Source organism: Corvus kubaryi, unplaced genomic scaffold, assembly GCF_017639235.1.
Source record: "Corvus kubaryi isolate FWS band 111438036 unplaced genomic scaffold, C.kubaryi_AGA036_p1.0 138, whole genome shotgun sequence".
In the NCBI taxonomy this organism is placed as follows: domain Eukaryota; kingdom Metazoa; phylum Chordata; class Aves; order Passeriformes; family Corvidae; genus Corvus; species Corvus kubaryi.
This window is the reverse complement of record NW_024580672.1, coordinates 3,282,068-3,309,328: the sequence shown is the minus strand read 5'-3', so window position 1 is coordinate 3,309,328 and position 27,261 is coordinate 3,282,068. Positions and strand designations below refer to the sequence as shown.

Here is a 27,261-nt window from a genome sequence, read left to right as displayed (position 1 = left end):
TAATGGAGTGTGTCAAATTCAAACATCTGGAACTTTAGAAATCAGGTCTGTGTCTTCAATATTCAAAACACTAAATTAATCTGGTGTAATTCTCTGCCTCATGTTTCCACTGAAATAAGTTGAAAGCCAGTAAAAATAAGTAATGCCCTTCTCCCAACGCAACAATACCCCCCAACTAATCCTTATAAATTGCTGACATAAAAGAAATGATAGGATCTCTACTGCAGCACTGAAATCCTTCAGGAGTGCATTGTGCTTTTCACTGGATGTGATGTGCTGTGCAGAATTTAATTTAATTTAAAAATTAGAAGTCTTACGTACTCAAATTTGAGTCCTGTCAGACAAATTAAATTATCTCCTGGAGCAGCATGTGCTCTCTGAGCATTTCTTTACTGCCAAAATGCGTTTGTGGGGTACTGCATTATTTAAAGCTCAGCAGTTTCACAGGGAGCCTGCTGATAGTGTGATAGCTCTGGTAATAACCTCAAAACTGAGGAGCTTGTTCACCTTCTCACGCACCTGATTTGATATCCCTCTCCCTGTTTGTGAGCATGTGTAGAGAAGTCCATTTAACAAACCGACAAGAGTGTTTCTGCTCCACGTCCAACTACCTTTTGCAGCACTTCCTGAAATGGGAATCAGATCCCACGCTTCCTCAACTTGTGAAGGGAGATAAAATAGAAAGTGTAGCCGTAGAATGACTGCTAGAATAAAGTTATCTATTCAAATGCTGCAGGGAGATGCAAGAACGCAGACATTTCAGGACTGTGAAGCATTTGAAGGAGAAATTGTTGATCATTGCAGTCCCTTTTCTTGTCAAGCGAGACATGCATCCATCTCTAGCCATGTAGTGTCAGATTTTGGTATCTTGGGAACCTGGAGTCTGTTTCTCACCTCTTCTACTGGATGGGAATGTTTAATGGGGTCATCAGGCCAGCAGGGCTCTGACTTGAGAAGGTAGCTTAGGAAAATAGGAAAAGAGTTGAGGTAAACATCCATAAGAATTTTATACATTTAACTTTTACAGTGTTTCTGTTAGTTTATCCACCTCTCTTGTACAGTCAGTTTTAAGAGCAAATACCTTTGTTCAGAATAAAGGACTTGATGTTGCAAGTTTAATCATTGTGTATTGTCAATGAAATGAGACTATTAAAATGAGTCCTGTAATCAGCTTATTTTTGTAACTTCCATTAAGAAAGTGCAAATTGAAGCAGCATAAGCAAGTGTAGGAAGTGGTCATTTTAACAATATTCAATTGGCTGACAATCCATCTTATAAATAAACCTGAAAATAAATATATAATGCAGTCCTACCCCTGGCAGATTCTAAACAGCCTGCTGCCATGTAATACTGGTTTGAGGAAATGAGCAGTGTTGGAGGGCTGGGGTGGGTATTTTCGTCTTGGGTTATAGGCACAACCCTGTCACTTTGTTTTCAAAGTGGCTTTTGGTTTAATCTGATCTCCAAAGTCTTTTGCTCTCTTGACAAGTCTTGGAGGGCTTTAAGCCTTTCCTAGACTATCTGTAGGAGAAGCAGTTTTAATTTATATCACAACAGAACTTCACCATGCCCATCTGAGCTTTTCAGACCATACCAGCAGTCTGGCATTACCTGAGCTGGAGAAGCTTTAGCCTCTGTTAGGTTTTGATTTCTGAGTCCCATTTCTTGCATCTCTTCAGGGAGACAATCTGGAAAAGTGTTAGCAATGTTGATGGCAGTGTTGAAAACTGGTGATATCACAAACCACTTCAGTTTCTGTTTGCAGAGCTGGAAAGAAGTCTTGAAATAAATATAGTCTATCATATGTCCTTGGGTTTTTTTAGTATCTGCATGAAAGAAATATCAGAAATGTGGTTTTGTTTTGGTTTTTTGGTCTCCTTTTAGTTTGCATCAACTCCATTATCCGAGAGTATTTTTGTTTAATTTATCAAGATATGGATAGTTGCTCAAAGAGCAGCTTCTTAGGGGTGAGAGGGGAAAGAATAGAAGAAGAATTAATGTTGTGTGGGTGAATTGCTAACTATAGCTATGCTAATCTGTGGAAATTACTTTGCTAACAGGTATTCATTAAAGCTTTTTGTGTATTCGCTTCTACCCATGACATTTAACAGGAATGATTCTTTTAACTTCTGACTGTAACAGGCATTTAAGAATAACTTAATCTACACTACATATACTAAACTCCGCTAAAATTGGCAAAGGAATTCTGATTAACATGCCAATGAGATTTTAAGACACTAAACAGTACTGCTAACTCCTGTAAATACTCCAGTGTCCTACTGTTAAAATTTGGGAGATAGCATGTGTTCCACTGCTCTCCCTAGAGCACTCTGTTTTGCAAATACTGTTTTTGACACTGAATTCAGCTTACCTAATTGTAGTTAATTGTTAGGCTGTAGAGATCTGGTCATTACTTGTCATCTCAAGTGCAATTGCAGTGGTTGAGAAGTGTGTGTTCACGGTATGGATAAATCTTCACTTGCTGGGTCTATGACTGCATGAGCTGAGGAGGAGAAGACAAAGGTGACAAATTGATGTTGACAGAACTATTGTGCCAGTCCTGAAACTTCTAAATATGTGAAACCTTGTATCTTCCCTAACTGATCAGTGGGACGGCAAGGAAAATATTTGTAATTGCCAGCACCTTTATAAGCATGTAAATATCTTTCAGCCCATGCTCTTAGAAAGGAGTGGAGATATAGGGGAAAATTTTGATATACGTTCTATTTATCACATCAAGTTCAAAGAATTATATTGCTTTATTTCACTCTAATTTATGGGCTCTTGACCAGACAGCCATGATCTCATAAGTTGAGGTATGTTTACTAGTTGGGCTGCCGAATTCCATTATAGTTATAATCTGCAGACTGACTATTTTATCACCATCATGGTCCAGGATTACAAGTTTCTGTGTGATTATTTGTTGGTTGTCCAAGCAGACAAGTATTTTTCTCGTTAGGTCTTTTTTTTCCCCCCCTTAAAATTACGGTCTGTGGCGATCTTTGCACAAGTTCATTGAGGATGCTTAGCAAAGATCTGTAGTTTTTAATAGCTTTCATGCCCTCTACCATCTGCTCTTTAGTTCTCTTCCCTGTCTTCTCTGTTACACTGGTGTAAATACAAACTATCTTTAAATCAAGAAATGGGTTTATATTCTTTTTATTCTTCACTGGGAAAAACAGGTTTGAAAAAACAGGAAAGGCAGAATGAATGGGATCTTTGGAGTGGTGGTAATGTTTGCTGTATGAAAAGAGAGTATCTCAGTGAAGGAAGAGGGGCTGTCATTGTAATCCATAATTTCACAAGTATGGATATGGATTTCCGCAGTGTGCTACCGACCTGACTGTAGCACTGAAAGTGATTGGGTCATTCCTGAAGATCCCAAGATGCATGGGCATGCTTTACCTTTCCTCACTGCAAAGTACTGTCAGAGAGTGATGGATTAGTTGAGCACAAACTTTAGTAATAGAACAGTGTTGACATCTGGTACATTAAATGTTCTTGTGTGAGGCTATTCAAGTGTTTGCCATGATGAAAGTGAAGAAGATATACGTATTTGATCTTTTTCCTACTCTTGTGGGAATTTGGAATGTGAATTAGGAAAATATTTGCGAAGCAGCTTCAGTTGACAGTGACAAAAAATTTCTGCTTACTTTTGTTAAATTTAGGTTGGTCTGTATAAACTGTGGCTTGTGTTATTCTCAATATTTTCAGTTTGTTACCTTTGCTCCTGTCTAACAGAAGCCTTTGTAACTTCCCGTAGCAAAAAAAATCAAAAGACCATTCATGCAGGTATCTTTGCTAATGGTCTAAATAGCTTTTAGACAACCAGAGGTGATTCTTTGTTCACCAAACTCGGCTTCAATGCAAAACAACCCCTTCCCCAAAAATGCATGCTGGAGTGAGCTTGAAAAATGAGAAGGACAAACGGTGATTCTATACTAGGAGGTGCATATCAAAGAATGCACAGGCTGCAAACATGGGCTTTTGCTGTCAGATTTAAGTGGGGACCCTCCACCCCCTTCAGACTTGCAGCTTTTCCAGTTTCATTAATGTGTTAACTTAGATTCTGTGCTTCATCAGCCCTGGGGGAGAGGTTAATGGAGTTTTGTATTGCTTTGAGCTGGGAATTGTGTTACCTGTTGTCCTGGTTTTGGCTGAGACAGGGTTAATTCTCTTTCTAGTAGTTGTCACAGAGCTGTGTGTTTTGGATTTAGTATGTACTGTCCATACAGTGATAAAGGTATGGAAAGTACATAGTAAAAACTTTAAAACCTGTCCCTGAAAATTTGCCCCTGTATTTTTCCTCCCCCTGCAGAAGGTAATTTGGTGTATGATGTTCTATTGTTTGAGTAATTCTTGTGAAAGATTGCTTGTGAAAGTATCTGTTGCATTGGGTCATTTGGCAGAGAAGCTGAATGTTATATTATTACCTTGTTTTTTAGTTGTATCTGTAGAAGTCAATTTAATTAATCTCAAGGTCTGAACATAGAACATTGTTGAAACAGTTGAGCCCAATTGCATCATCTGACTGCTGGTAAATTATAAAAACTCCAGTGTTTGCTTGCAAAAGCTTAGGGTAATGATAGCTGTCTTAAGAAGGTCTTCTTACTACTAATATGCCTATAAATTTGGTAGTATTCCTGACAACATAATTAAAGCTTTCTACAACCCTAATGCTTTCTCCTAGTGCATTTAGTTAAATGTGTAGCTTAAATGAGTGAAAGATTTTAGTTAAGCTCCATTTAGAAAAGGCTGTTTGAAAAATCTACTTTTGGAGTGACAGTATTGCATGGAGAGCTGTGATGTTTTCAGGGTATATAGGGCTTGAGCAACGTTTATAGAGGAGCTTGTAACTACTTATTTACCTGTAAAATAGAATGTAAGATGTTCATGAATAGCAAATATTCCACTCTTCTCTTTATTGTGTGTTTTCACCTTCTTAAATACTTGTTTAGTAATATACTGTAAATCATGAATTATTCTTTTAATTCTCCCATTCTTCAGAAGACTTGCAGATTTAATGCATGTCAGTAGAACATGTCTAGTTAATGGACTAATTGTATTCTTTAGAATAACCTTAAGCACATGACAGACACACACAAACAGCTTACCTGTATTTTCCCTTTGCTTGCAAGTGAAAATTTGTTTAACAAAACTTTGGCACTGCATTACAAGGCAAATGATGAAATAATGGGTTCCGTTTGCCTCTTCAATGCAAACAAAGATCTTTAAGTGAAAGAGGTCTATGAATTAAGTAAATGTCTCTGGTTTTAATTAGGAAATAATATTAAATGAGAAGACCCTTGCTAAAGATGTCTTTGATGCAAAAAGCTGGGTCTTGTCAGCAAACAACTGGAATCCATCCAAAACTTAATGGTGAAACTTTCTCTTGGAAAGTGGTACTTCCTGTTTGTACTGAGAAGCTTTGCATATTAAGAGTTTCCAGATTACACGATTACAAGATTGATTTTTATTTAGGATACAGTAAACAAAAACTGTGATTCATGTTCTGGATATGGTTTCAGGCATTTTTTTTAGTTACAAAGTACTAAGATGTGATTTTATTATTGTTTTCCATTCCCATCCCACTTGTCCAACCCAAAATGTCCAGTAGCATAGTACAGATTAGAGGGGTTTTCCTACTGTAGTAATAAAGCAAAATTGGTTGTTCACTTGTGACTTGAAGAACAGAAAAGCCCAGTCAAATATTAGCGATTATTTGACACAATCTCAGGTTTTTTACTGTACATGAAATTGATCTGTCATCTCTTAGAAAATACGGCTTTTCAGTGATAGCATTTTTGAGGTGGTTGGAATACCTTCATCTTTCTGAAAACTTCAGTTTCTAAAAGATTAGGTATTTAAGTAAATTATAATGCTCATTACTGCTTGATTAGTTTTGCTTCATTCAGGTCAGGCAATATGCAATCTCAGTAGTTTTCTTCCTGAGGTAAATTAATCAAGAAGAGAGAGATTCTGTCCTTCCTTTTGAAATTAAATACTAATTGTTAACATTTCTTTTTAGTAACTTGCTATTAGACCAGGCTGTTCCTGAACAAAGTGCAGATACCACATCAGTGTTACGAGTACCTGTAACCTAAGGTATGAGGTGCTTATGCTGCTGCTGATCCCTGATCCTGTGCTTCTGTTTTTCGGCACAGAACCATGCCCGGGCCTGTTCTGTGCTCTGCTGTTTCTTGTCCTGTTCCTTTTTGGAGTGTTGGCCTTGTGGTCTCTGCTGTAGCCACAGGGAAAGGGCGGAGGCAGCCTGTCTTCCTCGTAATTACTGGTGTTCTTGTTTTCCCTTAGCCAAGAGCAGGGGTAGGTTAAACTAGCTGTTTTGAGTGTTGTTTTATGTTATTTTTGTCAGGGCAGAATCATCAGTATTCCAAGTTACTGGAGATCTGGTTGTGTTGTAGACGTCAAGATGTTATGAAGCCTGCAGTTCCCTTATAAATTCAGACTAAATGCAGAGCTGGGGACAGATTTTTTTTCATTTTACAAACCCTTGACTCCTCTCTTCAATGTGTTAACATACAAATTATTTCTGTTTTTTAGTTCTACTTTAAACTTGTGGGTTTATGGCGCATGAATACTAGGGAGCAATGGCTAAACAGTTTCTGGTGATTATTTTACCAGATCGTTGAGTAATTTTTTTGTCCTTGTATTTTTTTCCTTGTTTTGTGACAGCAAAAGTAATTAAGTTTCAGTGCAGGAATCTGAGGTGCATGGGACAAAATGTAAAGGGAAGCATATGACTGTCTGACATGACAAGCTGTAAAAAATGAACAGTAGTATGAAGTTGCAGAAATACAAACATTACCATGAACATTTTTTCAGTTCTTGTATTATTGAAGCTATTTATTTCTCCAGTGTTGAGGCTGGGTTTTATTCTTTTTAAATAATGGGAACTTCCCACTGGTAAGAAGGTAGGCAATAAAGATTACTGTAACATTAGGCTATCACTGTAGTCTGGATGTGTACAATCAACTTCCTCCATTAGAAATGGAACTGTACCCAAATTCACTTCCAGACCACTCCAAGTAAAGGCTGGATGCAGTCTCAACTGTGAATATTAAGTTAAGCCCAGTGTCTTACATGGCTTCAGGCTAGCATGCCTTATCTGTTCTGAGACAAGAACTGCATTTACAAATGTAACTCTTCTAATTTCTGCTATTAATATTTCCCTGGTTTCCCAGCAAAAGTGACAAAGTGTTCCAGAATCTCACGTGTCTCCTGAACGTTTGTTTTGTATAGTTACTGTGCAGAAAAGAGATCGAAGACCTTTGGGATTCTGATTGCAATAACTCCCACTTTTGCCAGAGTATCTTCAGTGTATTTCATTGAAGCTGTTTTGAAATGTGCTTGTGATGTTATATGCAGTAGTGTTAAAATGTTGAGCGGGTTGCTCTTCTGGGCCAAAAAACGACAGGAGCTGTCCAAATACCTCAGTCAGTCTCTTTTTTCCCCTGCCAGACCCTTGGATGTCTGGACTTGACGTTGCAGGTAGCACTGTGGGCGAAGAATTAATGCATTAAACAGTGGTGATGTCTTGGGGCAAAAGGGAGGAACAGTTCTTCGCAGAGACAGTAATTGCAGTTTTCAGTATGTTTGGTCTCCCAGTGGCAGCAGAGCAAGGACTTAATCTCTCAGGAACACTTCCCTAAATCTCCATCTTGGTATACCTCATTTGTTTTTCAGGATAGAATTTAAATTTTCAGTGCAGTAAAAAAGCCTTCTCTGCCATTTTCTATATGCTACTTTTTTATTAAAGCTGATGATTTTAATGGCTTGGATATGTTCTTTCAGCATGGCTGAAATTTCACAGTAGCTGTAACGTTTGTCTGTAGCTTTCTGTTTGCTCTAATCAGTGTTAAAAATATTTTGTAGAGAAGGCAAATTAAGGTACATGAATTCCCTGGTAATTAATCTATATAAGTTTCTATAAGCTGGACTGTCCTGTAACGAGCCCTTGGGTACAGACACAGGTGATGGGGATGATGTTGCTTTTAGACAGCACTGAGACTCATTTTGGTTGCAGTAATAATATGAAATTAGTACTTCAGCCTAGCAAACAGGAACACATTGATAAAACTGTCTAATAGGAAAATGGAATACATTTTAAACTATATTTTTAAAAGAAATAAGAGAGGTTTTAACTGATATGTAAGACTTGCTGTTAGTTTTCTTATCATTTCTAAATGGAACAGTGTGGCTTTTATTAAATATGACACACCAGTCTTTTTCTGTGTCTCCCTGTGAATGATGACAAGGTCAATTCTTAGCATTTTGAAGACAGTTAGATGTTTAATATCAATCAAGATTTAATACAACCTTAGAACTTTCAGTTCCTTCCTTTTGGAGGATTTTGTTGCTTCTGGTCTGACTTGGTGATTTGTGAGGTCTTCACTGGTGAACAGATGTCTTTTGCTCTGTCTTAATTAATTTTTATTAGTGTGGCATTTATTTTTTTGTACTAGAGCTGCTAAAATAATTGTATTTTAGAGATTCTGTTTTCATTTGTTCTTTTAGAGATAGAACAGATCTAGTATGGAGACAGAGTTGTAATTCAGCTATGAAATGTACTTCGTGCTAATGGAACCCAACATGGTCTTATGTTTGCAGCAGTGTGATGTTCCTGCCTTTGTTAGTGTCCAAAGTATTAACCTGTATTTTATTGTTGATGTAGAGCCTATTGAAGTTCATCCTGATAGCATTGTAAGTCTGCCTTCTCCTGAGAAGGCGATGAAGGGTTTGTTTTCAAGTATAAATTGAGTAGCTGGCAGTGCTATTCATATATGGCAAACAGGGAGACTTTATTTAGGTGAAATCAGTAAAATAATATATGAATCTGAGGGTCACATGCAGAACCACACTACTGTGCCTTCTCTGAATGATATATATGCGCATATATATATAAATAAATACAAAATTCTCAAAGCAGAGCTCCTTATGGGGCAGGGGAAGTGTTTGGGGATTTTCCATACTTAGTGGTGACAGGATCTGTTGTAGAACTGGTACGAGTTGGTCTGAACAATAAATTTTAACGTGATAATAGCAAGTAATTGTGGGTGACTAGGAAAAGAACAGGAACCCTTCAGTCTGGATTATGTACGTGGTACTTCAGTTGGTGTTTTTCAGTAAGTTTTATGCAAATAAAACTTTAATGCATGATTGTGGAAACTGCTTTGTGTTTATAATCAAAATGAATTAAGCTGCAAATGAATGTTTATTTCTGGTTGAAGAAAATATGTGTGTAAATATTAGATGATCATTTCAGAACAGAATGCAAAAAGACTGGTAAAACTAAAGAAATGGTTAAATATTCAAAGCTCAAAGGGATAATATTAATGGAGTAGGTTAGAGTTCAGTCTATGAGGAGAATACCTATAGTTCTGCACAAATCGAATTGATGTTTTATCCCCTGATAAAGTTACTAGAGATCAGCAAAGTGTATTTCTACTGGTACAATGGGTCTAGAATTCAGAGTACCAATTAAAAAAAAAATGCAGAGTGTGTACAGCTTTTAAAAAGATGCTTATATTCAGATATTTTAAAAATGTTGACCGAAAAACATTTTTCTATATCTATATACAGCAAGTGTTTAGCTGTCTTAAATTTTTAGCTCCCTAGTTTGTAGTTAAGGAAACTGTTTTGACAAGGCCACTTCTCTATGCTTAAGTCCAGAGTGATAGGGCTGACCCTATTAAATGATCATAGTTTTTTGCAGTCTGGTGATTAACAGGCTTTGAACTTTCCTGGCTTTCTTAATCCCTTTTAATCATTTAAACCTATTATTGTTTTGACTTCAATTTCAAAAGCCCTTTAAATCTGTCTTACAATATTAATAGCTGATTAAAGTCCTGATTTCCAACCATGTTATCAGTGGGGCGTCTTACCTTATTACATGGAATAATTTGGAAACAACTAGGAAAATATTGAGCAAGGATGAAAGAAAAAAATATCAGAAAAAACTGTACTTTTAGTACAGTAATTTTTAGTAATTTTAATATTTAAATTAGCGATCATATCCATGCAATAAATGGGGGAAACAAAGTGCTTTAATTTATGCCATGAGAAACTGTATTTCTTTTTTCTTTTAGGTTTCAGTAGTGTAATTTTAAGTTAATTCTGTGTTGATATTTAAATCCATCTTTCATAATAAGTAATGTGGTAAAAATTTTTTTTCTGCTAATATTTTTGTGATCCCTTTCACTCAGAAATTCAATTTTTTTTTCTGAAAAAGAGAGATTTGTATAGGAAGTGAGGCAGCCAAATAAGACTCCAGTCATAATAGTAGACAGGAACTGAGTAAAAAGGAAAACACTAGAAATTTGCATCATGGCTTCTCCAAGATGGTTCTTCATTCTCTCAGCCCTGACATATCTAGTCCCATAGCAAGGTTTAAACTCTGGAATTTTTTTTTTTTAAATGAAATGCCCAGTATCTGTGATTTGAGTTGCAGTTATTTTTTTCCCTAAGCAGATGCTTTAGTTTAGTTCAGCAGTGTAATTCTCTGCCAGTCAATGTACGTGCTCTTTCCCAAACCAAATTTGATTATGAAGTAATTTATTTCTTATTAACTATGAAGTAATTTATTTCTTATTAACTATGAAGTAATTTACTTTCTCTGAAGTAATTTATTTTCTACATTTTTTAGAAGGTTAAGATAGAAGTATCTTAACCTTCTGTTGCCGTTTTCTCAAGTCTTCTTCCCACTAGCACTAGTGTGTGCTTTACTCCTACCTACATTTCTTCTTCGGAAACTGAACACTTTGGCTACAAATTTTTCTGTTTGAAAATTGAATAAAATGAAATAATTAGTGAGGCTGAAAGCTCACTCTGGGGTCTTTTTGCTAATTTTTGTTCTGTTTGTTTGCTCATTCCTATTTCTGTATTGTAGTATCACATTGCTGTCTGAAATGCTTGATGTGAGTTGGAAGCTCAGGTTGAGTTAGTTGCAGTTCATAAGACCTTATTTCTCCTCTCTCCAAGTTACTACTCTGTGGGATGCCTTTACCCCTGCCCATGTTTTTATGCTTTTAATTTACCTATTTAGCTTCGCATGTATTTGTATTTTGAAGTCTTACTGTCTGCTAGTGTGTTCCGTTGTCATGACATACCCTTGCCAGTCTGCTGTCATCTGTGGATTTCATCAGTTGATGGAGTTTCCATTTCATAGCTTCTGTGCTTAACGCCAGATCACTCATGGATGTGTGGCATAGTGTTGGGTCTAGCACTGATCCATGTCATGGAAGTCAATCTGATTTATGCATTCTCTCACAGTTTAATATTTTCCTAAAGGAATATCTAAAAGGTGTTTTAGGCAATTTCCTCTTCTGTTGGTATAAGTGGGCCATTGCAAAACTTAGGATTTTGTTCTGGAAGCAGGCTTTCTTTGGGGTTGTATTGCTATCGTACAGTCTAATATTTCAGTTTTTCAGGGATGACAATCTGGACTTTTATATTTGTCAGCAAAGTAGAATCTATTCAGTAAGGAATTTTTCTAAAATGGTCTAACCTGTTACAAGATCATCCTTAAGTAACAGTGAATAATGATGAGCTGTCACTAAACCCAGAAATTAGTGTAGAAAAGGTCTCTGTTCTGCTGTCAAGTTGAGGCCAAGAAGGAATGTGAACAGATAGAGAGGACCAGCTGCCCTGTTATGGAATAGGAGGGAGGTTAAAGAGGGGGAGAAATTTTGAGGGAACCAACAGTGTGGTGCATTTCAGATGGTGAAACTGGGAAACCAGGCAACAATGGAATTTACAGGAAAAAAATTAAGAAGTAAACATATTAAACTGGTGGAGTAAAAATAGTGCAAGTCAGGCAAGACACCAAGACTTTCAGAGTATGAATCAAAGGCCTTTACTGTTTGGGTTTGGTTTTGGTTTGTTTGGTTTTTTTGGTTTTTGTTTTGTTTTGTTTTGTTTGGTTGGTTTGTTTTTTAATGGAGGGAAGGAAAAAACATGTCTTAAATATTTGGACTAAGGTCCTTGTATCTGCCAGTTACAGAAAACTTTAATTTGGTTTAGCTGGTGTCATATCGTCTATGATGAATTGGGCTGCTAAATTTACATACCAGGTGTGGTCTGGGTTGTGGATTTTTTTTGGTCTGGATTTAGAAAATTCACAGCCCGAGAATCTGGCTTAGCTCAAAGTAATGATCCAAACACATACAAGTTATGTCCCTCACACTGTATTTGTGTGCATGGGAAAGATTATTGGGCTAATGGGAAGAGTAAGGCTACATTAGACTTAACTGAAATTTCTAAGCAGCTGTAGCCTTGTCAAAAATGCAGAAATACTTCAAGTGCTATTTTACTACTGTAGGAAAAACAGTTTCCTTACTGGTTTTTGATCTCTGTATAGATCAAGTCAGAAGAAATGGAGTTAGCACTTATGGCAGCATTACTTATTAGGTGTGATCAATTGCAGATGGAACTTGAGTAACAGACTGACCTTCTGTACCCAGCCCCCGTAAATCTGATGCGTTGGAAATATTTTGTGAGCTGGGCTTACTGTATGCATTGGCCTGTAAATGCTCACGAGGATGCACTGTTGTAGCAGGTTCACACATGGCTGTGTTTCTGACCTGAAAGATCTCGCGGTATGTGAGAACTGCATAGAAATCAGTCAATATACTCTGAAAGAGGACACGTGAACACAATGTCCCAAAGATGCCTTGTTCTAGTTATGACAAGATTAATCATTAAGAAAAAGTAAAAGAAAAAGGACTGTTACCTTTTTTTTTTTTCAGACTAGTGAAGGTATCCTTAACATCACTTGAAAGTTGAAGCAGCAGGATTGCTGAATCATTCTTATGCAACCTTCTTTAGATTAATCTAAGATACAATAAGACTAGAGGGAAATCCTTAAAGTTCCTTAATGACATTTTTGAAAATCTATGAAGAAATGCTTCAGCAGAGCTTTGTCTTAAAAGGTTTCTTCTTTTATTGATGAAGCATAGCCTAGTATAAATAAAATCTACTTGTCTTGTCCAGTTAAATGCAACCAATGCACTTTAGGTGTCTGATGGAGAAATCACACTCTGTTCCTCTTTTTTGATGACTTTTCTGCAAAGTTCAAAGAACATGTTGGAGATCTGCTCTTTCACGTATTGAATTTTTAATCGATCTGGGGAATACTTAAAGCAGTAAGTGCAGCAAAGCATGTCAAATGCAATAAGCTTATGGAATGCCAAAGCCCAAATGCATTTAAAGGTGAGTAAGGTTAGTCAGAGCCATGTACTGAGGCAAGAAGTTTGTATTTATTTGTACATCAAGCAAAGCAGAGGAATGTCTGTGCAGATAAATATTTAGGGCTTCTGGGAATGCTTTACTGCCCCAGCTTTGTATTACAGAAATAGTTTTACTATAGTTTTTTTTTGCTGACTGCTCACATTGATGGTTAATCCCAAAAAATACTTTAATCTCTAGTGTCTTGTTCATCACAAGTATTCTTGAAAATAGTGATCAAAATACTGCTCTCATACTTTTGCAGTTTTTTTGTACATCCTTGTGGGTAGTCTGCATTTCATCTTGGCTCTTCTGGCTCAAGCAGCATGTATATGTGTGTGCTGATTTTCATTTTGATATCTGTGCAATTATTACTTATTTTTTCTATAGAAGGTTTTGCTTAGATTGATGGATTCAAGTCAGAAATTTTGAAAGGTGACTTAATCTTCAAGCTATGAAGATCTATTGCTGTTTTGAAACCTGTTTGCTCATCACCAGTTTTAATTTGGACTTTAGAACAGGTGAATTTTACCATCTTTTCAGTAAATTCTTGATAGAGCAGATCTGAACTTGCTGTATGTTTGGAGTTTATTAGCAGTGCATATTTAATGCAGGCTGTGTTTTCTTTTTAATTTGGTTAAGGCTTTGTGAAATTGGATGCTGCCTGAAGGGAACTGTGCCTTATGGCTGTTTGTTACATTAAAAACATTATTGTAAAAATGCTGACTACTGTCCAAGTACATTAATTTTCATTCTCTCTTATATTAGGAGCTGGGAAATAAAAAATCCTGAAGTTGTAGGAGTACTATTTCAAAAGGATTTTTAAAATGTGTTGCACAAGTTGAACTTGGAAGTTCTGGTATGCTTAAAAAATGAAAAGCAGGCATTTAATAAAAATTATACGTTTCTGCAAAAATTGAAATTGAGATGATAAACTTGCAGGTGAATGCTAACCATGTCATGTACATGAAGAAGCAAAGAATATATCACCTTTTTTTAGCACTGTAACCAAATAGAATGTATTGGTCAGCGTCGTACCTCTAGCTGTTGGAATAAATCTCTTCCAAGTGGCCTTGGCATTTTTTTTCATAGAGTATATTTAGCAAATACTTAGAGCAAATTTCCTTGATGCCATCTGACTCCCCAATACCATGTCTGCAGAATGCCTGCAATAATGTTTTAGTCTGGGTCTGTTACTTTATTTCCAGGCTTGTGGAAAGGAAAAATATTTAAGATTTATATAGTTGTGAATTTATAATAAGTTGGGCCTTTGTTTCTTGGTGAAATATAGGGGCATGAGATTGCTCATTTGTCCTGGTAAGTTAAATGTATAAACATGTCTTTTTGTAAGGTCAGAAAGAATACTGTGTAAAAAAATTACGTTGAAACTGAAAATAGTGATGTATAGCATTGTGAAACTTTTAATTTAAACTTCATTAGAGATGGATGATAGAATTATGATTTCTGTTAGCACCTATTTGCAGCTAGGACACCTAATCTTTGATTAAATAGGGTATGTTGGAGTGACCACGGTACAATGACATCTAGAGGTTAAACCAAACTGCTGTGGCTTAAGAAACTTCATAAGCAACTGAGTTTGGGGAAGAAGCTGCTCTGAGAACTGGAAGTTTTGCCCAAGGTGCAGTGACTGTGGGGCTGTCAGAAGCCATCAGCTGTGATGCTCAGAGGCCGGGTGTGCGTACGTATCGGCACCGGCAGCTGCGCAGCTCCGTGCACAGGGACAGCTGTGCACTGTGATAATTCCTGGAGGCCTGACCCTTTGCTGCCCAGCTTCATGGACAACTGCTGTTCTGAAGGGAGTGTCTGGAACAGTGGCTACTCTTCCAGTAGATTAAATGTTTGTGAAGGACAAATCAAAGGGCTTAAATATATCATTTTTGAAAGGTACTGCGGTGTGTTTTGACACTTACCTACAGTTGGGCTATAGACCCTTTTGCATGTTTTTACTCTTAAGCCCCCTTTTATTAAATGGGAGTTCAAGCAGTGCTGAAGAGACTACTAAAATTTTGAAGCTATCACAGTTTGCTACTGGATAGTTGAAAAGAATAATAATTATTTAATGCTCTAGGATGTGTTGAACTTAGAATTTCAGAGTAGAAAAAAGTGAAGTTGCAGTCACTCCTTTGCTCACTTCCATAGCATATATGCTTCTCTTCTACTCACTAGTTTAATACCAGGCAATTAAATCTATAATACATTCACAATTTGTTGTTCTGGTTGCTTAGAGGGTTTAGATGTCCTTATTTTAAATTTTTTGACTGCTTATCTTTAGCTCCAATTTTGCACTTAGTATTGTTAGCTCCTTAAAGTTTTTTAAGAGAAATTCTAACAAGTCTAACCTTCATCAGTTAGGAAGACCCAACTGGTGCTTATTAATCTTGCCTATGAGGCACATGTTGGGAAAGTACTGTGTAAACTGCTCACTGTTATAGTTGCACATTTAAATTTATTAAATAGTTCAGCAGCTATGTATGAAATACAATATACATCTTAATGCATAAAGTACTGATAAAAGTTTGAGCTCTATAAGCATGTCGCTTTGTGAGAAGTTTTCTTTGACAACTTGCTATCAAAGCAATGTCTTTAGGGATCAAGGAAGAATATTTTTTAAAAAATGGTTTTCATAGTACAAGAAGGTGGTGGTGGTGGTGAAAAAGATTGTGTAGCTAAGGTTCACTGATGGATCCATTCTGCAAACCTTAGGGGTAGCAACTGTGTCCCTCCTAGCCCCTCCGTGGTATGTCAGTAACATAGCCCAAAATCACACATCTCTTGAGTAACATTCCCCTTATGTTACATGGTTTCTGTAGTAGCTGACTTACTAAGCTGAATAAGTAGTGACAGGTTTTATTTGTTTGGGTTTTTCCCCTCTAAATAACTGTGGAGGTGAAATTGGGGTTAAAAAAAAGTGTAGTAACAAGGATTCTGGAAGCTTTGAAAAGCGCAAAGGTAGATTTTATTTCTATATTCTCAGCAGAGAAAATTGTATTCAGGAGAAGCTGAAGTAGTCTGACTATTGGTAGAGGAAAAGCATGCAGCTTAATTTTTAGTGAAGAATGTCTGTGGCTTTCTGTGGGTATATTTGTTAATGGACTAAATGATCTCCATTTGCAAAATGGATTGCATATTAGCGTATCTGTCTATGCCAGATAAATCCTTTGGACAAAGGCCTGATTTCATCTTATGTCAGATTGCAAGTTTCATAAGAAGAGGTAGTGTCATTTCACTTCTGAAAGATGTTCCTTTTAGAATTTCCTGGTAACTCCTTGTGTTTTCTCTGAATATATGAGTGTTTGCTATCAGTGAAATGCTTAGTAAGACAAGACACATGAAGATATCAGGGAGGTGTAGCAGCATTATGAAGAGACTGGTATTGGGCTAGACCCTTTTTCATTAAAGAAAAAGAGCCTGATACTGTTGATTTCTGAAAACATTAAGTTGAAAGTAACTGTAAGATCATAGCAGTTAAAATTTGTCGTAAAGACTGACAGGATGGTAAAGCACAAAGAAGACTGGGCAATTAAAACAAGTGACCTGAATCTGTACAGTACAGTCTGCTTACCCTGAGTCAAATGTGAGCCCTGCACTTGGAAGGAGATCATGGATGAACTCCACTGTATCCTGATTAGGAGTGTCTGCACCAGGGCTTTGGCCGCAAAGTGGATAAATGGATTCAAGTCAGCATGATACTGTAGCAAATAACCTGGGGCAGTCTCTGCATTTGTAAACAAGAAAAATCAGCCACTCAGTGTCTTGTACATCTGAATGTAGTGAGCACTAGTGAGCTTGAGAATGTGTCCGGCATCGGTGCTTGCATTTTATTCAGAGTGTATCATCAGAAAATGCTGTAAGGAATAGAAAAAGGGTATTTTGCCTGTTTATTATAAACAAAAATCATTTTGCAAGGTAGCTTGAGTGTAGTTGTTGGTGACCAGAATCTTTCCTCAGGAGGAATATTTTGTGTTTTGCAGTTGTCTGGAGCAAGGAACAAAACCACAGGGCAAAGGGACAGTGGGAACCTTCTGCAGTGGGAGCAGATAGCTGTTAGCAGAGTTGTTCAATGGACACTTGACTTTTAGCTGCTTACATTATGAATGACTGTCTTATCAACCAAGCAACCCACCAAATCCAAGAGAAAAAACCCAAACCCCAGAGAATACTATAGCAATAATGGAATATTTTGAGATGTCAGAAGATTTTGCTCTGAGGCAGAACAAAAGTGAGGTCACTCTGTAAAGGTTTTCCAAAGTGAGTGACAGTGCAGGCTGCAGCATGGCTAGCAGTAGGCTGTCCTGGCAGAGACTGCACTCTTTTTTCCCTCTGATCAGGCAGTGTTGGCAACCTATTCCGTTAAATTAACTATTAGGTTAAGCTAGCGAAGAAAGTTGCTTTCTCTCAAGCACTTAGTTTTATCAGAAGTTGCTTGTATGGACTGCAGAAATTTTCCTAAATAGCCTGTTGTTAAAGTATATTTTCTTCTTCAGAATTATTTTGGTGTTTATTTTAATAGTTTTATTTGGTACAGGGAGAAACACTAGGGCCACATTTAGTGTTTCTATTGTCTGTAATCCTCACTTTCGTGTTTTGTCAGATTCAAATGGTAAGATCTATGTATAGTTCATGGTATGAAGTGCAGTGATTTCTGGTAGATAGTCAGCCAAAGTATCCAGTAGAGTTTGAAGCCATGATATAAAGCAAAATTTTGTGTGATGTTAAATTTACTTTGAGAAACGTGTAATAATCTTTTAGAAAGCTTTGTGGGTGTCTTTGCAATACCTGAGGTATCTGAATCAACAAATGCATAGTTTATTAATTTGAAGCTGTAGAACTACATTTTATGGCTATATTCTCGTGTGAGTAACTGCTTTGTGTTTTTTCTTTTTCTTTCCAAGGTATGGTCTGAAGCCAAATGACCAGATTTTGGCAGAGGAGAAGCACAAAGAACTGTAAGCTTTTTTTATGGTGATATACATGCATGTTCCCTATATACTTTTAAATGTATATACATATCTTATTGTTAAATACCTGAAGCAAAAATGTTAGCTTTTGCTCTTTAGTATTGTCTGCTGTAAATTGCAAAGTTTGTTTGAAAATTAATTGTTGAAAAAAGAGATTTAAAAATCTTTTCATTAATTTCGTTTAAAAATTCTTTTATTAACTGCTCTTAGTACTAATGCAATTTAAATACCCCATTTAAATGTTCATCCTAAATGCCCATGTTAATTTCTAAATTAGATACAGATTTGTGGCATTACTTTCACATTTCTTACTTTCAGGGTAGAGATAGTGGGGATTTTGGTCCCATTTGTGTTCATCTGCATGCTTAGATAGAAGACAAACACTGGGTTTTTTTCTTACTATTTTAAACTTCAGGCTCTTGCACATAATTGTCTGTTTCCATTATTACATTAGCATTACTTTGCATTATTTAATGATATATCCAAAAGACTTATACAGTTTATCCTCATGTAAGATAATGTACCTGTTTCAGATGAATTAATATCTGCAGCTGTCAGGTTTTCCCATGTTAAAAGTTCGGATGTTTCTCAGTAAGGTCACAGATTTCAAGCAGTAAAAATGTATTCTGGTAACAAGGATTTAATTCCTCTGGAAAAGATTTTTTTCTAAAAGCCTTAGTGATAGAATTACTAACCGAGTGTCCCATATTCTTTCAGAGAATGGAAAAAGACATTTAACCTAAATTAGTACATCATGGTAATGTACCTGTGACATTAAAACTGCTTGAGCTCCAGGCAAAAGACACGCAACAGCAGTTGCCTTTGAAGAGTAGATGAGATTGGTTTTATGCAGACCACACTCTCTAATGATAGAACACTTATGGACAGCGTAACTATGATTAACCCATTTTGGATTCTATAAGCTAGAAGTGTTTAAAGTATTAGCATGCTGAGAGGTGAAACACAAGTTAAATCACATACAGGTCTGTATTTTGGACAGTACAAGTTGTACTGAGTACACAAGCTTTATTTGCTCAATAGATACTTATTAAACCATTTGATGTGAGATATTTCATTTGAAGTAGTTAAATGCTCTTTCAGCTTTTTATTTTAGGTATATTGTATATTAGTTAATTGCGTGTTTGTTATTGGTATGTTTACAGCATAGTCACTTCCTAAATGGAGGGTTGAACTAATTTTATTAAACTAGTTCTTTATTAAATTTTGTTCAGTACAGAAAATTCAATAAAACTCAAGATTTACATGAATTAGCTGTAACAGAAACCCTTCTTTGGTGTTTTGTGGTACACACTGCATTAGCTCCTGAGATGATTTATATGTTGTTGGGTGTAATGATAGAGGTTGAACATGCTTTTGCCATTGATCTTGTCATCTTGAATGTCACTGGATACTTGACCAGGGAAAAACTCCTGTAGGTCAGTGTCACGTTGTTTTCAGGAGAGACCTTTGGAACTTTTCTAATACTATGTACTCTTCTTCTTGGACCATGTGAACACAACAGATTGCACATTGTTGAACTTTGGAGCACTTTCAGTCCTTCAAGCTAAATTTTCTAATTTAACTTACAGATGAGTTGTTAGATACTTAATTAAACTTCTCTGATGTTTAACTCGACTTCCATATTTAAAAGAAATGCCAGTTCTAGGAAATGAGCAAGACAACTTACCACTAGGGTAATTGTTGCTGGTTTGGTTATAAACTTATTCTTAGGTACAGTGCCCTTATAATTAAGGTATTGTCTTGATATTGTCCTAATGTTTTTGAGTCAAATACAAAGTTAGTCTGCACATATTACTATTCAGTGCCAAAATCCTCCTACTTAAAGTAATTAATCTTTCAGTCTTTAAAATGTCAGCAGCTTTTATATTGTCTTCCCTAGTAGTAAAGAAGACCTTTTTGGGCATTCTTCATCTAGTAATATCAAGGTGATTTATCTGACTGTCAGCTGTCCTTCAGTTTCTCAGAGATCACTTCTGTAGTTGTTGTTAATAAAAATATAAATTTTGTTCACTAATGAATGCCTTATCTCCAAAGGTAACTGAGCCTGTTACCCTGACTTGGCTTGATGTTTAGTCCTTGAGTCTTAGTTATCTAGAGAGATAAGTACAGCTCTAAGACTGGCATTGGTTTACAGGCATGGCATCGTGCTTAACTTCTATTTTAAGAGCTAAAGTATGAAAGATCACAATTATTTTTTTCCTGCTTTCAATTCACTTTGACTGTAGCAGCCTTCTAAATTTGTCTTTTCATTTTTTGTACACTTCTTTTATCTAACAGGAATTTATAAGCACTAAAGCTGTTAAGTTTGTGCATATATGCACTGTTTTCAGAACTCAGCTGGAAATATCTACCCCCTTCCCGGCCCCAACTGGCTTCTGAATGTAGCTCATGAAGGGTGGAGGGTACTGTCCCACAGCTCAACCTGTTTCCATGTAGAATTAGCAGATTAGTTAGAAGATCACCAACTGAAGTGGTGATCAAACCAAGCCATGCCCCTGTTGTAGGGAATCAGATGAGCAATGAACATCAATTAACATACTTGTTTTCAGTGGTGAGTCTGCTGTTCTGCAGCGGGAATAACAAAGATGGGGGAACAGGAGTGTCTTCAGTTTGCGTGGGTGTTTTGCAAGGGAACCATGCATTTGTGGGTCAAGGGATGTCCTGCAGATGTTTCCCCACCTTCCCTAACCCAACCAATCCCCTTCAACTCCTTCAAGTTCTGCAGGACTGCTAGGGAAACTCGGACATAGTAAGGTTGGTGAGGCCTTAATGTTGCATATATTTCTTCTCCTTCTGAGAACAATAAAAAAAAATATAAACTCTGAGAAAAATGGGAATCTTTTTCCTGACCTTTTGTATGGTCCTTTTACAAGAGTTGTTTCTATTTTTAATTCTCAGAATTGGACTGAATGGCTTTAACCAAAGGTCATATTAGCCAAGTATAGATTTGTGTATGCTGTTGCCTAGGCTGATTTTTTTTTTTTTTTTTTTACTATGGTTCCCCATCAAAATTTTTTTAGGAGAATACGTTTAAGGTAGCTGCAGCAAATGGTGTGGTGTGATTTAAGTTGTCTTGATATTGAAGTAGGAATGCTTTAATACAGAGTCCATCTTCACTGTGTAGAGTAAGTGTTGACAGAGGAGTTGGGAGTTTCTTACTAATATTTTACTAAAATTTTAAAACTAAAATATTTAGTTTTACTAAACTAGGGGCTGTTAGCAAAATTCTGGTAGCTTGACTAGCTTGTATGAATAGGGGACTAAAATATAGTCATTGTGAGTTTTAAAAATATTATTTGGAGTTCAGTAGTACCACTGAGTCTGTAAGCAATGCTTCAGAACACTTGTTTTAGTGCAGCTTTGACTGACTGCTTGCTCATTGTACAGTTTTATAAACTGCTTTTTTTTCAGCAGTTCCGGCCGTGATGGGACACGTCTGAAAATTAGTTGAAGGAGAGAGTAAGAAATGTGGCATCTGCATTGTATTTCTGATTTCATAAGCTTTCTTTTTACAGAGATCAGGGCCATGAAGTGAGGAAGAGGAAGAAGGTAGATATGAGCTTGCTTTCTCTTCAGTCAGTTTTTGATGTGCTGGTCAGAAGGGAGAGTACATGTGTTGCTCTGCTGCAAGTTAGCTGAGAGGGATTCATTTAGGTATTTCGTTCTTACCTGCATACTCGCTATTTTTCACAAGGGAGAGGGGGACTCTTAAATTTGAGGACAGCTATTTTGGTGACTGACGGAGTTTAGATTTACCTGTAACATCTGGCAGGAGGTGGTGCGTGTGTATTTTCTGGTTTTGCTTAGGCAATATAAATAGATATTTTAAGTGGAAGGGTCAATCTTGGAGTCATAGTAGGGATGTTTTGGGATTACACAGGGCCTGTGAAGCTTTGAAAAGAGAAGAATCTACAGTAGGGATTTAGAAGTAGTCTATGTATGTTAGAGAGCTAGAGGATGTCAAAGGGATTGAAGCACGTCACAGGAAAGTTGTAGAGGCTTTTCCTTGTGTTTGGGGGTGAGGGGGTTACCCCATGTTAGTCACTGTGTATCACAGTACTTCAGTACAAAAGCTGAGGGACTCGACCTCAAGCACAATTACTGTGCAACCGTGTGTCATTGATAGTTCAGCTTGCAGGGAGACAGACATGAATTCTGGGGTCACCAAAGGGATGCTGCTGCCCACCCTAATGCTTTTGGAAACAGCCGAGGGTTCTGTGCCACTAGAGGGGGCAGTTTATCTTCGGTAACGCTCGCAGAAATCCTTCCTTATGTGTTGGGTTTAGGATTTGTCCTGTTGGTGTTAAGTCTCTCTAAAATACCTTTGGTTTTTTATCCATCTTCTTCCCCCCTAAACCTAAAAAAGAGGGTAGAAAATTGTTTGTGGAAGCGGGGGGAAGAGAGAGTAAAATATCAGAAATACCAAGCTTTAAATCTTTTGTTGGCCTTCTCAACATATGCTGACAGTATAGGTGATTTGTATGGATGAGGTGATACATGAACCTGTCACAGCTGTTGAGTTACTTGATATAATATACCTCACTTTTAATTACATTTGAGTGGATTAATATATTATGAAATATGATTTGGCAATGAATTAATGTGGAAAACTGTTATGGCAGTTATAACAAGGTGCCCAGATTCATGAAGAAACTTGCCAGCTGTCATCTTTACACAACTTTATTTTAGATTTCCTTCTCTTTTTTTTTAGATCAGGTATCATATTGACCTGTTTCTTGGTGTAGAGTCTTGTCTGAAAACTTCAGTAAAAGTCTCTACTGTGGAATTGATATTCCTTTTTACAAAATCAAATATTTTTAGAATTGCTGCAAAGGAAAACTCTTAAACTTCAATTTTAATGACTAGATAGTAACTTAGAATGACCAGTCTCTTAAATTGCCACCTTCTCCCAAAGCAAGTAAAATTCTATTGTATATTGACACTGCTTGTTCCATGACATGTAATTAAGCACTTCTTTAATTAAACTTGCATTAAATGCTTGGGAATTCTGTAGAGTAAGAATCTGGGTGATTTGCTGAGGATATCTGAAAAACTTGTAAATGTAGTGAATGGGCTTGATGGTTGGGAAGAACTCTGTGCTGATCTGGAATGTTTTCTTAATCCAGTTCCTTGAGGTGTTGGCTCCCTCTGTAGAAACTACTTTAAATTGCAGTTTGATTTCTCTAGAATTGTTTTATCACCTCTGTGTGATATATATATATATATATATATATATATATATATGTACACATAAAAGCTTGAGTCAGATGGACAGAAAGAATGATTTATGGTTAGCTACAGAATTTCTATTAAAGATTCCTCCCTCTGTATTTTTTCCTTCATTTTTCTGCATGTCCACCCTTCAAGCAATTATTTTGAATTACAGCACCAATCCAAATTAGCAGTATAGAAATCAACTAATGGAATTCTTGGTAACAGGCAATCCTCCATAAAATTTCTAGAAGTTAAGGTTCTAAGTTATAGCAGAAATACTTCTACCTTCTTTCATGGAGCAGTCTTTACATCTGCTTAAATTTAAAATCAAAAATTTCAAGTGTTACTTGTAGTGTATAATTTTATTTTGCATCCTGCTGTTGGAGATGTTAAATAAGTAAACTGCACAATACTTGTACAGGGTGGTTAGCAGGTTGCATCAGTATTTTAAAATTGTGCTTATGTATCAGTACAGTGTTTCAATTGAGTCTCCTGTCTCTGTTCATGTTCCTTTGTGTGTATAGTATATTAAAGCCCAACTTTGTTATGTAGCTTTAAAGGCTCTATTAGAATAGTGTCTATTGTTAAACAGCTCCTGGAAATCAGTATCAATTCATTCTGGTATGGCACAGTGCTTATTTGATGTAAAAGAGAAGAAAACTTCTGGTAACAGAAGATTGGCAGTTAAGAACAAGGCTCATGTTCTTCTGGGGAGCTTGGGTTTGTAGCCTGAGATGCGTATCTGAGGCTGTTGTGTGATACAGCACTTCCATGGTAGTGGGAAGGAGTGCTGGAGGGGAAAGGGAAGAATGGATATTAAAACCAATGGAGAATCCAAAATATTTTATGTGGCATATGAAGTCTAAAAACAGCTGCTAAAGGATCAAAACTGTATTTGCTTAAAAGTTTTTAGTGTCAGATTCATTGTTCTTCTGTAGTCTTGCTCTTAAACTCATATATAAATTTTTCCTCTCTGACTTTCAACAGAAGTTTTCTTGTGTCATCTGCTTTGATTACCACAGCCATATTGTAAGTGGTACAGAAGAGAGATCAAAAGATCCTTTAAGGGAAAGATGTTTTGTAATATTCCAAATGGTAATTCCAGCTCAAATTTCATCGCTTACAGGAGCTCTCGTAGTACAGGTTATTAGGTTAAATTGATCTCTCATAATGATTTCTTGCGCTTTGACAATTTCTGCAGGAATAGTCGGACTGGCATGGATCACCTCTTTGGCTCTTCTGTGTAGAGAGCTAATCAGGGGGATTACTCTTGTTTTTCTTCCTGATAATATTCCTGACAGCGATTACTGTTACTCGGTGTGTACTTCACATGCTTTAAAGCAAGGAAATAACATTTTTCCTTTTGCTGCCTGTTCTGAGCTCACCCTCCTGCACAGAGTGAGCAGAGAACCCACAGCCCTGAACTGAGCTCTTGGACTCGGAAGGTTCAAGTGATCTGAACTCCTGTACAGCACTTCAGCTTGCCACTCCCCCAGCGTTCATAGCAAGGGCTTCACGGACAGCACAGGAGGGCTGCGCCCTCCTGTCCTCCTGGGGTCTGTTTCTAGTAAATGCAGTTTGGGCATTCAGTAAGAAATTATTGTCCGGAAGAAGGGGACTTCCCTCACCACTTCTGTTGGCACTTTTCTTATATTTTCAACACATTAAAAAATGGTGCTAATGTTTCAACTTCACTGACTCCTGGTGTTGACGAAGTGTGGTGTTAATGCAGTCGTGACAGGACTGTGTGCAACCTCCGATGTATTTGAAGACTGAGTTTTGAATATGCAGAATGATTTTTTTTTTCCATACTGCTGCATATTTCTGTAACTATAGTGGTTTCTTTCCAATTGAGAATGGGGTGCATACTGAGAATAAGATGCAGTCTTGTGCTGCAGAGCATGCAAAATCTCCTGGGATTGCTGCTTTTTAGCTAAGGAAGCTAAGGTTTCTGCGTCTTTATTGCACAGAAGTACACAGTTTAGAATTGGACAAAGTCTGTCTCGTGAGTATTAATTTTTGTGTTATGCTATGTAGCACTAAACCTGCAATTTTTCTAAAATTTAGAAATCAGTAATTGGACATTTTAATAGCCTAGAAGATACATTGTCTTAGTATCTCTTAGAAAGAGAATGTATTAAAGATTGCTGTGGGATGGTTTTGAGCTGTCAGAGTAATTATTTAACTTCAAGCTGCAAGTTACACTGCAAGAGCTGCATGTTCCAAAATAAAGAGTGAGAATTTAACATGGGATTTTTATTCCATTCTCTTACTGTGTTTCTTAATGAAAAAAAATTACTGTAACAGAGGATACACTATAACTGAATTTTAAAATGGAGACACATTTCATTTGATTCTTGAATAGCTTCAGGCTTTTGTGAACTCTTAGGATTCTAAGAATAGAATGTATTTCTTGTTGGCAAACTTGTGTTTGCCTGCTCTGTTTAAATTAATAAAGTATTATTCATTGTGTATTGTTTTTTCATAATTCCATGAGAGACATAGTCAGGATATAATGCCAGCATTTTTCCTAAATACTCAGGTAATGAGCTTTGTTGTAGCTTAGTCCTGTTGTTCTGACATTTGTGTGCAATGAATAACATGATATATATTTTTCCTGTGCTGGGACTTCAGTTCTCTCATTTAAAGTGATTTTTTAGTGAAACTCTTTAGAATTGACTTGTCAGAGAATTTCCACTGATGCCTACTTGTTACCCTATTATAAAAATGGCAGAATCACATCAGATATTCCATTTCCAAAGCAGTGAATACAGTATCACTCTCTTCACTTAATTTGGCTCTAAAAGTATCCTCGTTTAGAGATGTAAGCACCACAAATAAAACATAAAATAAGCTGTACCGTTTGTTAGCAACTGAAAGAATAGATAAGTCTCTATTGCCAGTTCAGTCTTTTCTGAGTTAAGCCTAGCCCGAAGAGTACCAATTAGTGCTCAGAACAGTGAATTCTGCTGTTTTAAAGGTGGTCATCTATCAGAGCAGATTAAATGGCTTGTGTGAAAATAATTTAGTAGTTGCCCATTAATTGCCTTTCCTTTCATAGAACTGTAGAAAGAGACCTCAAGAGATCATTTAGTTTCAATCCCCCAATCCAGCCAGAGATGCATCTCTGTCATTCCTGGCAGATATTTATCTAGCCTCCTCTAAGGGTCTTTGGAAATAGTAAGATGTCATGTGGAGGCAGTGCAATCTTACTGTATAATTTGTAATGGTGTGCTGCTTCATTCCCACTGAAAAGTTTGCTTGCAGGTGGAACAGAGAACTATTGCCTTTAACAGTGAAGAGGGAGTTGGTTGGATTACAGAATGCGTAGGAATTGTGATGGGGAAAAAGGGCAGTGGTTCTAAGTGGGGAAGCCAGGACAGTGCAGGACAAAGCTGTGTGCAAAGAGAACATGTACATGTATTTTTGTTAGGGTAAGGTTCTGTGCATCTATGCACCCATGCACCCCTACAGGCAAAAGCATAGAGCAGACAGAGTAGCCTGTAGTGTGAGGAAAATACTGAGACTTAAACCATTTTAGTAGTGTGATGGAAGAGGTCACCTAAAGTTGACCATCTGATTTAATCAGGAGATCTGGAAGCCCCTGCTTAGCAGTCTATGTGTCCAGTGTGGATGTGCAGTTTTGCATTTGCAGGGAGAGAAGTACATTTTGCTTTCCTACTGCTCATGAATAACATTGAAGACTTGCCAGGAAATATCTTCTGATCTACATACTTATATAGCTCTGTAATCATTGTATCATGTAATCGTTTCTCAGACATCTGAATTGATTAGTTCTTGAAGT

The 27,261-nt window shown here is 36.9% G+C and overlaps 1 protein-coding gene across 1 annotated transcript in view; it reads left to right on the top strand.

Annotated features, from left to right (window-relative positions):
* The window catches only part of ADK (adenosine kinase), a 263,888-nt gene that overhangs the window by 7,672 nt on the left and 228,955 nt on the right, over positions 1–27,261 (top strand). Inside the window, exon 3 of the mRNA XM_042018632.1 lies at positions 18,156–18,209. Within this exon, the coding sequence (XP_041874566.1) occupies positions 18,156–18,209 (54 nt within the window). The remainder of the gene's footprint in view (positions 1–18,155; positions 18,210–27,261) is intronic.